Source organism: Rhinopithecus bieti, unplaced genomic scaffold (genome assembly GCF_001698545.2).
Source record: "Rhinopithecus bieti isolate Rb0 unplaced genomic scaffold, ASM169854v2 scaffold_3471, whole genome shotgun sequence".
NCBI classification, from domain to species: domain Eukaryota; kingdom Metazoa; phylum Chordata; class Mammalia; order Primates; family Cercopithecidae; genus Rhinopithecus; species Rhinopithecus bieti.
Window position 1 is genome coordinate 73,083 of NW_016804075.1, and position 14,004 is coordinate 87,086.

Sequence of the window (14,004 nt, forward strand, 5' to 3'; positions counted from 1 at the left end):
CACCTCCCATCACTCCGAGGCCCAGCTGCAGCCCCGGAAGCCCTGAGCGTGCTGTGCGCTGAGGCTGGGCCTCCTGGGGCAGCTCCAGGCAGCGGCTGGCTGCGCAGGGGCAGGAAGGCAGGGCAGGAAGGCACAGGGCGGGTCTGGGGCGCTCCCCACCCCCGCTCCCTCCCTCATTCCTTCATGCAGGTTCAGACTTGCATGGCCGTCTGAAGGCTCTCCCAGCTCCTCTGGCTCCCTCCTTACTTCCCTCACACAGTCACCTCCCCTGACAGAACCTGGGGAGTTTAATCCCCATCTCGGCGACCGCTTTCCGGAGGAGCCGGACGCACTCGGGGCTGTGGATTTCTCCTCCAGCCACGCTCGGCTCCGGCCAGGCCGACGCGCGGGGCCGGTGCCGCCGGCAGGGGGCGCGCGCAGACAGGGAGGCCCCACCCCGGCCCGCGGAGGACGCGCTCCCCCGCCCAGCGCAGCCGCGGTCCGCTCCGCTGACACCTGCCACGCCCGGCGCGCTGCAAAGCCTCGCTCAAGCTCACGTCAATTCCAAGGGAGGCTCAGGGGCTCTCAGTCCTGGGAGCTCAGGACAACTCCGTGGAGAGCTTTTTAAAGCTCGTGGCCCGCCGCCGGGCGCGGTCACCCACGCCTGTAATCCCAGCACTTTGGGAGGCCAAGGGGGCGGATCACCTGAGGTCAGGAATTCCAGAGCCGCCTGGCCAGCGCGGGGAAACCCCGTCTCTACTGAAAATACAAAAAGTAACCAGGCGTGGTGGTGCGCGGCTGTAATCCCAGCTACTGGGGAGGCTGAGGCAGGAGAATCGCTTGAACTTGGGAGGTGGAGGATGCAGTGGAGCTGAGATCGCGCCATTGCACTCAGCCTGGGCAACAGAGCAAGACTCCATCTCAAAAAAAATTTAAAAATTGGCCAGCCACTGTGGCTCATGCCTGTAATCCCAGCACTTTGGGAGGCCAAGTGGGCGGATCACGAGGTCAGGAGTTCGAGACCAGCCTGGCAACACAGTGAAACCAGTCTATTAAAAAATACAAACAATTAGCTGGGCGTGGTGGCGGTCGCCTGTAATCCTAGCTACTTAGGAGGCTGAGGCCGGAGAATCGCTTGAACCTGGGAGACAGAGGTTGCAGTGAGAGATTGCACTGAGATTGCACCATTGCGCTCCAGCCCAGGCAACAGTGCGAGATTCCGTCTCGAAAATAAAAATAAAAGTAAATAAATAAACCCGGCCACAGCCTAGTAACCATGCAGCTCTTGATCACCTACAAACACCTGCAAAGCACACGTCGTGGCAAACATGGGCTTTGGTGACAGGAAGACCTGGGCCCAGATCTTGCTTGCTACCCTGCTCACTAGCTGTGTGACCCTGGAGAAACCGCTGAACTTCTCTGAGCTTGGTTTTCTTAGCTAAAGAGAGAGAATATAAGGCTTCTTATGCTTGTCAGGAGGATTCGTGTAATACCACGTCAAGATCTAAGCACAAGCTTCTCTCTGGTAGACCAGTCACTCTCAGCGAGGACAGTGATGACCCCTAGTGGACAGTGTGGGAAGCTCTGGGGGTGTTTTCAGTTGTCCCCGAGCCAGGGGCTACTGGCCTGAAGGGCAGGGCCGCAGGGCCTCCTGCAGTGCGTGAGGCAGTGATGCGGAACGAGATGTCACCGATCCTGACAAAATAGTTTTTCACACAATTTTAAGACAAACTGAATTTTCCAGGAACGCAACTACTGTGTAAGTTGAGAAAGTTTCATAATGAGTTTTGTTTGGCACTTTACCAACAGTGGTTCACCAGTGTGGGAAACCGATCACTGGCGGCACCTGCCACGCGCGGTATCTGAGTGGCCGTGACCCGTGCATCAGCCGGTGTGTGTAACAGCAGCCACTTAGGCACAAGCATCTGACCCGTGTAACATCTTAGTGAAACGCTTCTCACGCACCAGTGTGCACACAAATGCCTGCGGAACTTGTCAAAGTGCAGAATCCTGTCCAGCTGGTCTGAGGGGGGACCTGAGAAACTCATGCTATGAGGTCCTAGTGTAGTCACACCTAAGTATGTGTGCAGAGAACACATTTATTACAAACTACGCTTCTCTTTTTTTTTTTTAGTCTCGCTCTGTCACCCAGGGTGGAGTGCAGTGGCACCATCTTGGCTCACTGCAACCTCCACCTCCTGGGTTCAAGTGATTCTCCTGCCTCAGTCTCCCAAGTAGCTCGGACTGCAGGCAGCCGCCATCACACTGAGCTAATTTTTGTATTTTTAGTAGAGATGTGGGTTCACCATGTCAGCCAGGCTGGTCTCGAACTCCTGACCTCAAGTGATGTGCCCGTCTCGGCCTCTCAAAGTGCTGGGATGACAGGCATCAGCCACGGCGCCCGGCCTCTTATCTCTCTTTTATACAACGCTTAGGGCATCATCTTGGGTGGAGTTCCCCAGGAAACACTCCGAGAGGGAGATTTGTGTGCCCGTAGTGAATTAGGGTGTGCTCTCAAAAACACCCGTGAGGGGCAGGTAATGCAGGATCGGGCAGAGGGAGAAGTTCAGCTGTGATATAGTCATAGCAGAGGATGCAGCTGGTCCCTCAGGGCTCAGGCCTGGGGTGGCCTTCAGAGATGTCCCAAATTGAGGCTGGAGTGGAGACTCGACCCGTCACTGGATGTGTGCTCCCCTCCCCCCAGGAACAAACGTGGCTCTCTTGGGCCTCAGTTGTGAGCAGCTGACACTCCTGCAGCTGGAGGAAGGGCCTTGGTCCTGGATGAGTGATGTGGGTGGCGCACCCCAAATCTGCAACAGACCGTACGCTGATGTTTAAACGTGGTGTGTGGACAGATTATTTTATCTTCGGAATTTCATTTCAGTATAGTAAAGGTGTTGCAAAATATTTGTCCTAGAAAAGGGGAACTGAGTTTCATAGGGTTAGAGCCTCTATACAGGGTAAATGGCAGAAGCCCCTATTACCAGAAATTATAGTTCACCAAGCTCAGCAAATACCTATTGCCTACCATGTGCCAGCCACTGTTTTAGGCACTTGGAGATACATCCACGAACAAAGCAATGAAGGCCTGTCCTCTTTGGAGGTGGCAAGGGGTTACAGGCTGTGATCACAGTTTTCAGTTTCAGGCCCACATCTGCCCTCTGGATGACCCACAAGGCATCCCATAGTTGGCATCAGTCAATGGGTATCTAGTTTACAGCAAACCCACCACAACAGTTGGACAAGCACCTAGAACTCTTCTCTCTGACCAGAGGATTTGTGCTTCTGAAAGTATAGAGGAAATTCCCACTGGCATTTTTTTCTCTTTCCGTCTTCTCTTTCTTTGGCCCCAGAGGCAGCTGCAGTCTCAGGAAGTGTGTGATGTAGCAGGGAAGCTAAAGCCCAGGCCTTCAAGCCAGAGAGCCAGAAAGGTGGGGGAATGGTGGGGGGGGTGACCCGAAAGCCAGAAAGTGTCACCGAGACTGAAAAGAAGGAGGTGGCTCAGGGCAGGAATCCCATAAAGCTGGATTCGAGCTCCTGGGCCCATCCCTTGACGGCACAGGCATGGACCGTAAATTGCGTACCGAAGGCCCTGAGAACTGAACCGTGGGCAGATTACCACCCCGGTCCCAGACTGGTCACTGGTTGGTACACATGTGGGACGGATCCCAACCGCAAAATACAAAGACTTGAAAACTGAACTGACATTGCAGCTGCCCCTCACAGGAGGCAGAACTTGGGGTCTCAGTCTAAGTCAACTACCTGCTAAAATCAACCCATCGACAAACAAAAATCACATTCTCTGCGGGCTTTAAACAAGACCCAGAATCTCATAACATCATCTTCAAAAGGTCTAAGATACAATCCAAAACTACTCAACATACGAAGAACCACAGAACTCTCACATCTCACAAGGAGACAGACAAGCAACGGAGGCCAATCCCACGACGAGGCAGGTGTTGGAATGCCACAGACGTTAAGCAGCTGTTATAACCATGCTCCAAGAAGTAAGAACGAGAACTACCGAAGTGAACAAAAAGACACATCATCTTGGCAGATACATGAAATATTAAAGAGAAACATGAAAATTTTAGAACTGAAAAATACAACAACCCAAATAGAAAATTCGCCTGAGAGGCACAAGATGAGAATGGGCCACAGGCCATGGACCTCCACAGGCAGCCGCGAGGCCTCCTCAGGTTTGGAGGACGCGGGCGGAGGGCACTGAGACTAGCACCGAACTAAGTGGCTTTGGTCCCAGAACCCTTGATGCTGCTGCCACTGAGGCCACCCATGTCCAAATCTGCCCAGTCCTGCCTGGTTCAGTCTGGCTGTGCCTACCTCCCCCCACCCCCATCCCCGCCCTGCCACCATAATGCATTTCCTCAACTGCCTCATCTATGAGCCCCTCCCATCCAGTGCAAGCTCCTGCCGGGAAGGGACTGCTGGTTTCTCTCTTACTGTCTCACAACGCTCTGCATACAGCAAGAGGCACGAGGGGAGGTCTGGCAAACGGAGGACGCGCCTCCAACTTGGTCTGCAGGGAAGAAGCAAAAGTGAACAGGAAATAAGGTCTCGCAGCTGGAAGTTTTGACACATCGAATTCCTCACAATGTCTCAAACCCATTTCAAGATGAGGAAACTGATGCCATTGAGAGATTAAAAGGCTAGAATGGGCCCCGCGCGGCAGCTCACGCCTGGAATCCCAGCACTCTGGGAGGCCGAGGCGGGTGAATCACTTGAGGTCAGGAGTTTAAGACCAGCCTGGCCAACATAGTGAAACCCTGTCTCTAGTAAAAATACAAAAATTAGCCTGGCATGGTGGCAGGCACCTGTAATCCCAGCTACTTAGGAGGCTGAGGCAGGAGAACCGACCCAGGAGGCAGAGGCTACAGTGGGCCAAGATTGCACCACTGCACTCCAGTCTGAGCAAAGAGCGAGGTTCTGTATCCAAAAAAAAAAGAAAAAATAGCATAATGGTCAACTGTGATTTTTTTCAAGGAACGAGCCAGAGCAAATGCTAAGCACTGAGAGGGGATGATTCGATAGTAATAGACTTAGCACAATTCGCTTTTTTTGGCAATAAGAATAACAGAAGAAAAATGAGAACTACCTCTATAACGAACCAAAGGGGAGTGACAGAGTATTTTGGCACATGTACTCAGTATTTACAAGTCTATAAAAAAGTGAGCACATTAAAAACATACACACAGCAGGAGAGAAGCGCCACGCTGTTCAGCAGGGATTGGATTCAGGAGCCGAACGAGCTGCAGGTTCTGTTGTTCTCTCTTTTGTAGGACACTTCGGGCGTCATCTTGGGTGGAGTTGCCCAGGAAATGCTCTGAGGGAGGTTATCCAGAAGCTCCATAATGAGAATGTTCTTTTGGCAAAGAAGGTAAACATTTTATCTGGAGGGAAAAGCCATTCTTTTATTCTGGCACGGGGCTGATAGTCGGAACAACAGCTTTTGTGATGTTAGGCCCCTCCATACCTGGGAACCTATTCCTACTTTGCTCATCACTGTACCGCTGGCTCCCAGTAGTGCCAGGTACACAACAGAAAGCAGGAAATATGTGTTGATGAATGGATGAATAACATACTTAGACATATGATATTATCTGAAATTTTAAAACTTCTATGAGGGGCAAAATTTTATTTTCTTTTTTCCTTTTCGACCTCAAGCTTCCAGAAAAAAAAAAAATTGTTTTAATTAAAAAAAAAAAAATGCCTGGGCGCGGTGGGTCACGCCTTTTATCCTAGCACTTTGGGAGGCTGAGGCAGGTGGATTGCTTGAGCCCAGGAAGGAGTTCCAGACCAGACTAAGCGACATGGTGAAACCCCGTCTCTGCAAAAAACTAGCCGAGCATGGTGGCACGTGCCTGTGATCCCAGCTACTTGGGAGGCTGAGGTGGAAGAGTCACCTGAGCCCGGGAGGCGGAGGTTGCACTGAGCCCAGATTGTGCCACTGTGCTCCAGCCTGGGGGACCGAGCGAGACCCTGTCTCAAAAACAACAAAACTTCTAGTAGAGAAAGGAATTAGAATACTCCAAATGGGAAGGATGTAACTGAGACAAAGAAAAATAGATGCACCTTAGAGGAAGCTGTTAGCTTTCCTGCCTGCGGACTAGGCTGTGGTTATCAGACAAGATAGAGTGCTTGTAACCCCAGGACTTCCGGCAGCCAAGCCCCTCTCCCAAACACAGTGCTGCCCGGCCCGTGAAAGAAGCTCAAGCCTGTGGCGCTGGTTAGGCCTCACACGGCTTTTCCTCTGATCAGTTCTCCTCACTCCCAAGGCCATGATCAGCCCCGAGGTTCCAAGGGAGAGCAGGTGAGCGAGGTGGGCGGCTGGCAGGCCAAGAAGGGAAGGGAGTAGGGGTGCTCCCTGCAGGCTGAGTCCTTCCAGAGCCCACCCCGGTACAGGGATGCTCACTGCTCCAGGGCCCTCTGTGATACTGGCAGGAGAGCACAGGGGACTAGGGTCCCAGTGATTTGCCATCACAGACAGTGTGTCTTCCATTAAAACTATTACTGCATTTTGGCCGGGCGCAGTGGCTCAAGCCTGGAATCCCAGCACTCTGGGAGGCCACGGCGGGAGGACTGCTTGAGCTCAAGAGTTCAAGACCAACCTGGGCAACATAGTGAGACCTATCTCTAAAAACAAAATAAATAACAATAAAATAAAATAATGAAATAAAATAATAAAATAAAATAAAAATCCTCTGGGCATGGTGGCTCATGCCTGTAATCCTAGCACTTTGGGAGGCCTAGGTGGATGGGTCACCTGAGGTCTGGAATTCATGAGAGCAGCCTGACCAACATGGTGAAACCCCGTCTCTACTAAAAATACAAAAATGAGCTGGGCGTGGTGGCGGGTGCCTGTAATCCCAGCTACTCGAAGGCTGAGGCAGGAGGATCGCTTGAACCCGGGGAGCAGATATTCTGGTGAGCCGAGATCACACTACTGCACTCCAGCCTGAGTGACAGAGTGAGACTCCATCTCACTATATATATATATATATTCTATAAACATACATATAAAAATTTTACATATTTTAAAATATATGTCCAGAACATAAGTCCTTTCTTTAAAAACATATATGGTCAGGCACGGTGGCTCATGCCTATAATCCCAGCACACTGGGAGGCCGAGGTGGACGGATCACCTGAGGTCAGGAGTTCAGCACGAGCCTGGTCAACACGGTGAAACCCCGTCTCTACTAAAAATACAAAAAAGTCAGCTGGGCATGGTGGTGGGTGCCTGTAATTCCAGCTACTTGGGAGGCTGAGGCAGGAGAATTGCTTGAACCCAGGAGGCGGAGGTTGCAGTGAGCTGAGATCGGGCCACTGCATGCCAGCCTGGGTGACAGAGTGAAACTGTCTCAAAAAAAAAAAAAAAAAACATATATATATATAGAGAGAGAGTACATTTTCTTTCATGAAAAATTTCAAAACATATACTTTATTTTAATAAAAAAGACAAATATTTCTGGAAAACCTTTTAGCACTATTTATTAAAACAGTTTGTTACAGCTGGGTGCGGTGGCTCACGCCTGTAATCTCAACACTCTGGGGAGGCCGAGGTGGGCGGATCACTTGATCTCAGGAGTTGGGCAACATAGTGAGACCTCATCTCTACAGAAAAAAGGAAAACAAAGAACAAACTTATCCGGCTATAGTGGCGTGTGCCTGTAGTCCTCACTGCTCAGGAGGCTGAGGCAGGAGGATCCTTTGAGCCTGGAGGGGTCAAGGTACAGCGAGCCGAGCTGGCGCCATTGCACTCCAGCCTGGAAGACAGAGGGACAGCTTGTCTCTAAATAAATGAACAGTTACAAGATAAAAAATGTTAACAAAATGTATTAACTGGAGTTTAGCCACAGAATAAAAACTAGGCAGTGTTTAAATATTCTTCGAGAAGATGAATTTAAAGTTACAGGAAACTGGCCAGGCACAGTGGCTCATGCCTATAATCCCAGCACTTTGGGAGCCTGAGGTAGGAGGATCACTTGAGTCCAGAAATTCGAGACCAGCCTGGGCAACACAGTGAGACCTTGTCTCTACTAAAAATAAAAAAATAAAAAAAATTAGCCAGGTGTGGTGAGGCATGCTAGTCACCCCAGCTGCTGGGAAGGCTTAAGTGGGAAGATCGCTTGAGTCCAGGAATTCCAGGCTGCCCTGAACCATGGTCATGCCAGGCACTCATCCTGGGTGACAGAAAGACCTTGATTCAAACAAAACCAAACCACATAAAATAAAGATAAAAATAAAGCTTAAGAAAACCCTGGCCGGGCGCGGTGGCTCAAGCCTGTAATCCCATGTAAATCCCAAGCACTTTGGAGGCCGAGACGGGCGGATCACGAGTCGGAGAATCGAAACCATCCACTGGCTAACATGGGAAACCACCGTCCTCTACTAAAAAATACAAAAAACTAGCCGGGCGAGGTGCGGGCGCCTGTAAATCCCAGCTACCTCGGTGAGGCTGAGCAGGAGAATGGCGGAACCCCGGGAGCGTGGAGCTTGGCAGTGAGCGGAACCAGCCACTGCACTCCAGCCCGGGCCACAGAGCAAGACTCCGTCTCAAAAAAAAAAAAAAGAAAAAGAAAAAAGAAAACCCTGCATGCTGGATGATCTTATTTTACAAAACCGTAATACACATAACATATATGTGCACAGAAAAAAAGTGGAAGAAAATATGTCAAAATTTTAAGTGGCTTTCTGGGTGTTTAATTTTCTCACTGCTCTTTTCTGAATGGTCCCATTCAACAAAGAGCATGTCTGACAATCATAAAAACATTGTTTAAAATACAGTGGAGCTGAGGCTTCCCAAATGGAGTGGTGTGATGCCAGGACTTCTGCGGGAGAGTGGCTGCCCACTCTGCCAGCCCTCAGCTTCCCTCCAGCTAGCCCAGAGCCGCAGGCTTCTGGCCCAGGTGCAGGCGTGGCCTTTTTCAGAGACCCCCACCAGTCTCCTTTCCTGACCTTAGATCCTCGCTGGTCCCCGTTTGGCTCCGGATGGTGGGCGACCCGGAGCTTCCCTTTAAGCACCCGTGGGCTTGGGCCAGCAGATTTGGACTTAATTGATTTATGAGGCCGTTAATGACGGCACAGTCTCATCCCTCGCACGCTCGGAAATTTAGCCAGAGGGCCTGCAACGCCACATTGTGCCAATAGGTGGTGCTGCCCAACGCGAACGCACGCTGGCCCCGGGTCCTCAAGACTGACTTCGGGGTCCCTAAAATAGCAGTCATTGCCGGGGGCGCATCGGGACAGAGCATTGCTCCCCAAGGACACGGGGACACAGTCACCGTCTACCACCACCGTCACCACCACGACGCAAGAACAGCCATTTCAATACCAAAAACTCAGGAAGACAAAAACATCCGAATAAAGACCATCCTTGAAACGGAATCTGTTTCATTTTAAAGAAAGCTCAGTCCTGTAGTTCTTATCGTTTCACCTCAGCTGGCTGAAAACTTCGCTCTAGACCGGCAGTGGCCCTGGGCTGGCCTTCAAGAACCCTTACTCTCGACAAAGATTCCAGGAGTTGGAGGTTCCTCCAATCTCCAAATTTAGTTTCTGTACAGATAAACTTGCTTCGAATTAAGGACACCTTGCTGTCCGCAGTGTGCAGTGAGAGACACGCGCTAGGTCTTTCCTCCTCTTGTGGCCACAGTGGAGCCGCCAGCCACCTTCAAGCAAAGCCATCCTGCTTAAACACGCAGATGCAACCCCACCACCCCTCTGGCTATTCCTGCTGTCTTCCTTTGTCTACAAAGTCGAAAAGAACTCAGCGTTCCACACTAGCAGCCTCATGATCCAGGCCTGCCTCACGTGCCAGGATCACGAGAACCGCCTCTAACCCACCCCCAAAACAACAAAAGGATGCGCTCTGGCCTTGCCAACTTCAGTGCTTGGGACAAGCCGGCTGGCGTCCGCCGCCTCGGGTGCAGTGCTTTTGTCCCCTTGCCTACCTGGCACACACCGTTCTTACCCATCACATCAGCACAACGTGACCTCGTGGGGAGCCACTTCCTCTGCTCCCAAGGCACCTGGTGCACAGTGATTACAGAGCACTTGTCTTACCGTGATGATGTCACAGTCCCCCAAAGACTGAGAACCCCTCTGGGGCACAAACTGTTTCTACTCGGCTCGTGTTTCCTCATCAGGGCTCAACACACAAAAAGCACCCAACACCTCCCCACTGAGTTGATTCTCCCTGTCGGCAAACACACGTGGGTCAGCGTTTCAACATCCCAACTGAAGATCTTTTCGGTAAACCCAGGAGATGCTGGAAAAGCTGGCAGGCCAGTTAGAAGCAAGAAAAACATAGCAGGAAAACCCAGGGTTTAGGGAACTTGTGTCTGGCAGGAAAAGTACATGGGGTTCCCTGCTCCCCTGAGAAAACTCCAGCTGCTTTGACATCCTCTGCCCCCTGCAAAAATCCTTCTGAATGTGTTGGCTCTGAAACGGATTTTAAATGCTTGTAAAGCATACACACGTCTGGATTGCTTACAAAACATTGATGTCTTTTAAAATGAAGTAAAAACACCTATGATCTCTAACTAGGATAATCGTGAGCAAAAGAATAAACTGTTTCCGAAAAAAATAGGGAAAAGGAGAAATGTAAAACACAATTTTATCCACAGAGTGTGGTCAGTGCACAACATAAGCTACTGATTAATAGAAACAGGCTGATTAATAGAAACACGGGGAAATACATTTATAATAACTACTGTGTAGTGGGTATTGACTATGGCCCACACACTAAGCAAAACGTTTTACCTTCCCAACCTCAGTCAGTCCTCACAACCCTTCTAGAAAGCAGGAGTTACTCCATCAGTTTACAGACTCAGAAAGATTAAATAACGTTTCTAAGATGAAACAGAGCTGGGAATGAAATCCAGGTCTACCAGCAATGCTCAAAGCTCACTTAATATGAACTTGTTCTGGCTGGGTGTGGTGGCTCACGCCTGTAATCCCAGCACTTTGGGATCAAGGCTGAGGCAGGCAGATCATGAGGTCAGGAGTTCAAGAGCAGCCTGACCAATATGGTGAAACCCCGTCTCTACTAAAAATCCAAAAATTAGTTGGGTGCGATGGCGCATGCCTGTGGTCCCAGCTACTCGGGAGGCTGAGGCAGGAGAATCGCTTGAACCCGGGAGGTGGAGGTTGCAGTGAGCTGAGATCGTGCCACTGCACTCCAGCCTGGGTGACAGAGCAAGACTTCGTCTCAGAAAAAAAAAAAAAAAAAAAAGAACTTGTTCCTTTTTATGATCTATTTGACTAAGTATTTTAAATCACAGTTAAAATAGAGTTCCTGCCTTTGCAAACGGTATATGCAAACCTGCCAGGCCTCAGAGCTTCTGAGCCTCAGGACCTACCCCCAAAGGCCAGCCTATAGCCACATTCACACACGTGGCCCAGACTCATCCTGAATGGCCTGTTTTGTTTTCAATAAACCCGAGTCATCAGCTTACTTTCTTATGATTTACCTCTTTTCCTATCAAGTTCACATGATCATATGTGAAGCTCAAAGAGCTAGTTTCCTTAACTGATCTAGTGATTTCCTGGAAAGCAGTAAGAAACTGACGAATAATCTAACATTTTGTAATGGGCCAAGAATATTAATAGGCAACTCATTAAAAGGAAATACAAATGGCTCAACTTATTTTTGAGTTTATTCATAAGAGAAATGCATATTAAAACTATAGAAACACTATTTTCTAACAGTCTGGTAAAGATCAGAAAACTTAAAACACAGAACGCTCTCCTGCACAGGTGGTGGCCAACTGAGGACGCTCCTCTGCTGGGGGCAGGTTCAGCAGCACCCACCGCCATGGCACACACTTTGACCCAGGAGTCCCACTGCTGCGGACTCATCTGTCAGACTGACGTGCCCACTACACCATTTACTGAGGCAATGGGTGTAACTGCAAAGGACCGGATACGACTAAAATTGCCCTTCATCAAAAGGAGCCCAGGTAAGTAGGCTGTGGTACACCGTACAGCCATGCAACCCAAAACAATGGGAAGCCCAGCTGGGTGCGGTGACTCACACTTGCAATCCCAGCCCTTTGGGAGGCTGAGGCGGGCAGATCACCTGAGGTCAGGAGTTTAAGACCAGCCTGGCCAACATGGAGAAACCCCATCTCTATTAAAAATACAAAAATTGGCGGGGCATGGTGGCGGGCGCCTGTAGTTCCAGCTACTCAAGGACTGAGGCAGCAGAATCACTTGAACCCGGGAGGCAGAGGTTGCTGTGAGTAGAGAACGCACCACTGCACTCCAGCCTGGGAAACAAGAGCAAAACTCTGTCTCAAAAAAAAAAAGGGGGAAGCACGTTCAATATTGCTACTGAATTCTTCAAAATATTAAGTAAAAAACCAAAAACAAACACAAGCACTACACAAGAAACTGGTGATACAGGCGTCTCTGGGCTGGGGAAGTGGACGGCTGGGGTGGGTCATTTCACTGTACACCCTTCAGTGCCTTTTCAATTTTGAACCGTGTGAATATATGAGTTATTCAGAAAAACAAAATTAAAACGCCTATAACATACTGAAGGGCTCCTTGCTCCTACCATCTCTGGCTTGGCTCCGTGTAACTGAGTTGCTGTACTCTCTCCTGCAGCATATATCCTGCCTTACAGAACTCCACATGGCAAATGAAGTCCAGGCCCTGTGAAAGTCACTGACCAGACAGGTGGGGACTCTGGCCCCGCTGCCCGCTGCGTAAGGGGAGACGCCTCCCGGTGCCCAGGGCTGCACGCCCTCCCGCTGCCTCCAGGTGGCGCCACAAGGCCTGCTGCCCGGAGCAGGTGCTGGCGGCCGGGGGAGCCTCACTTGGGGCCTGGAGCTTGCTGACCAACAAGCAAAGGAACAGGCAGGTGCAAATAAGTAACATAAAATAGAAACTAACTTTATTTCTCTGGAAGAAGCAGGTACCGAATGCTGGGGCAGCAACTTTGCCGACAGGCTGGTGGGAAAACATGGAACCGCACGGGAACTGGGTGGAAGAGGAAGCCCTGATGTCCTCCAGGGCGGCTGCCCCTTGGTCTCCTTCCAGCCCGGGGCCTTGGGCCCTGGTCCCCGCCAGAGAATGGTCTGGCGCCCTTTCTCTGCCTCCTGAGCCACCTCAGGCTATTTCCAGGCACAAGATCCTGAGGCCAGCCAAGTCCCATTCAAGTCCATGGTGAGGCCACCAGTCACATTCTGCCCAACACCCCAACTGCCTGCCAGGGGCCCCCTGGAAGAAGGCCCAGTCCTAGGAGGTCCTACCGGGTGCTGGTCCGCCTCTCTGCGGCCAACACATCCTGCCTGCCCAGGTCCAGTCAGGTTTCCTCCCCGTCTGGTCACCCAGGGCAGGGCCTGGGGGCACTACTCCAGCCACAGGCCCCACCCAGGACCCGGGCCAGAGGCAGGTCACACCCAGAGCCTGCTGGGGCAGCCCCCAGGCCTGTCTTCACCGGGCCCCTTCCTCATCTTGGCTGGGGCACCGAACCAAAGTCTGCAGGGACAGCGCTGGTGCGGGAGGGATGGGCAGGGCAGGGCTCCCAGCCTCCCGCTGCCTTGCCCTTGCTCCGTCCCCAGGAGCAGCAGGGAGCAGCAGGTCCTCCAGGCCTGGATGGGAGCATCTCCCCAACCCTGGTGGATGGACAGGCTCAGGCGATTCCTTCAGCCAGGTCCTCTGGCTCTCCAGACACGTCTCAGCGCCTGCAGAATGGGAAACCAACAGCAGTTACAGAAAGGTCAGTGGGGTGGGTACCGGGGCCACAGGAGTCACCGTCTCCTAGTGCCAGGCAACACCACTGGAAGCTGGCAGTCCCCAGCAAGAACTGTGAAATTTATCATCCTGGATATCCTTTCTCTGTACTTTAATAAACGATGAGTAAATTAACTAGCACTCCTGCGTATTAAAAGAATCTGTGGACGACCAGTGCGAAAAAGCCCAAGCCTAAGTGGGTGTCAATCAGTAAGAACCACCCGAGACAGTATGGGACAGACGGGGGACATGAGGTGCCTGTGTCCT

General features: G+C 51.1%; 1 protein-coding gene across 6 annotated transcripts in view; it reads right to left on the bottom strand.

The window, feature by feature from the left end:
* Nucleotides 1–12,873: 12,873 nt before the first annotated feature.
* The window catches only part of TNK2 (tyrosine kinase non receptor 2), a 43,965-nt gene continuing 42,834 nt past the window's right edge, over nt 12,874–14,004 (bottom strand). For all 6 annotated transcript variants that reach the window (XM_017863975.1, XM_017863970.1, XM_017863954.1 and 3 more), the window contains one exon: nt 12,874–13,688. In XM_017863975.1, coding sequence (XP_017719464.1) covers nt 13,682–13,688 — 7 coding nt within the window. In that variant the 3' untranslated portion in view covers nt 12,874–13,681. The remainder of the gene's footprint in view (nt 13,689–14,004) is intronic.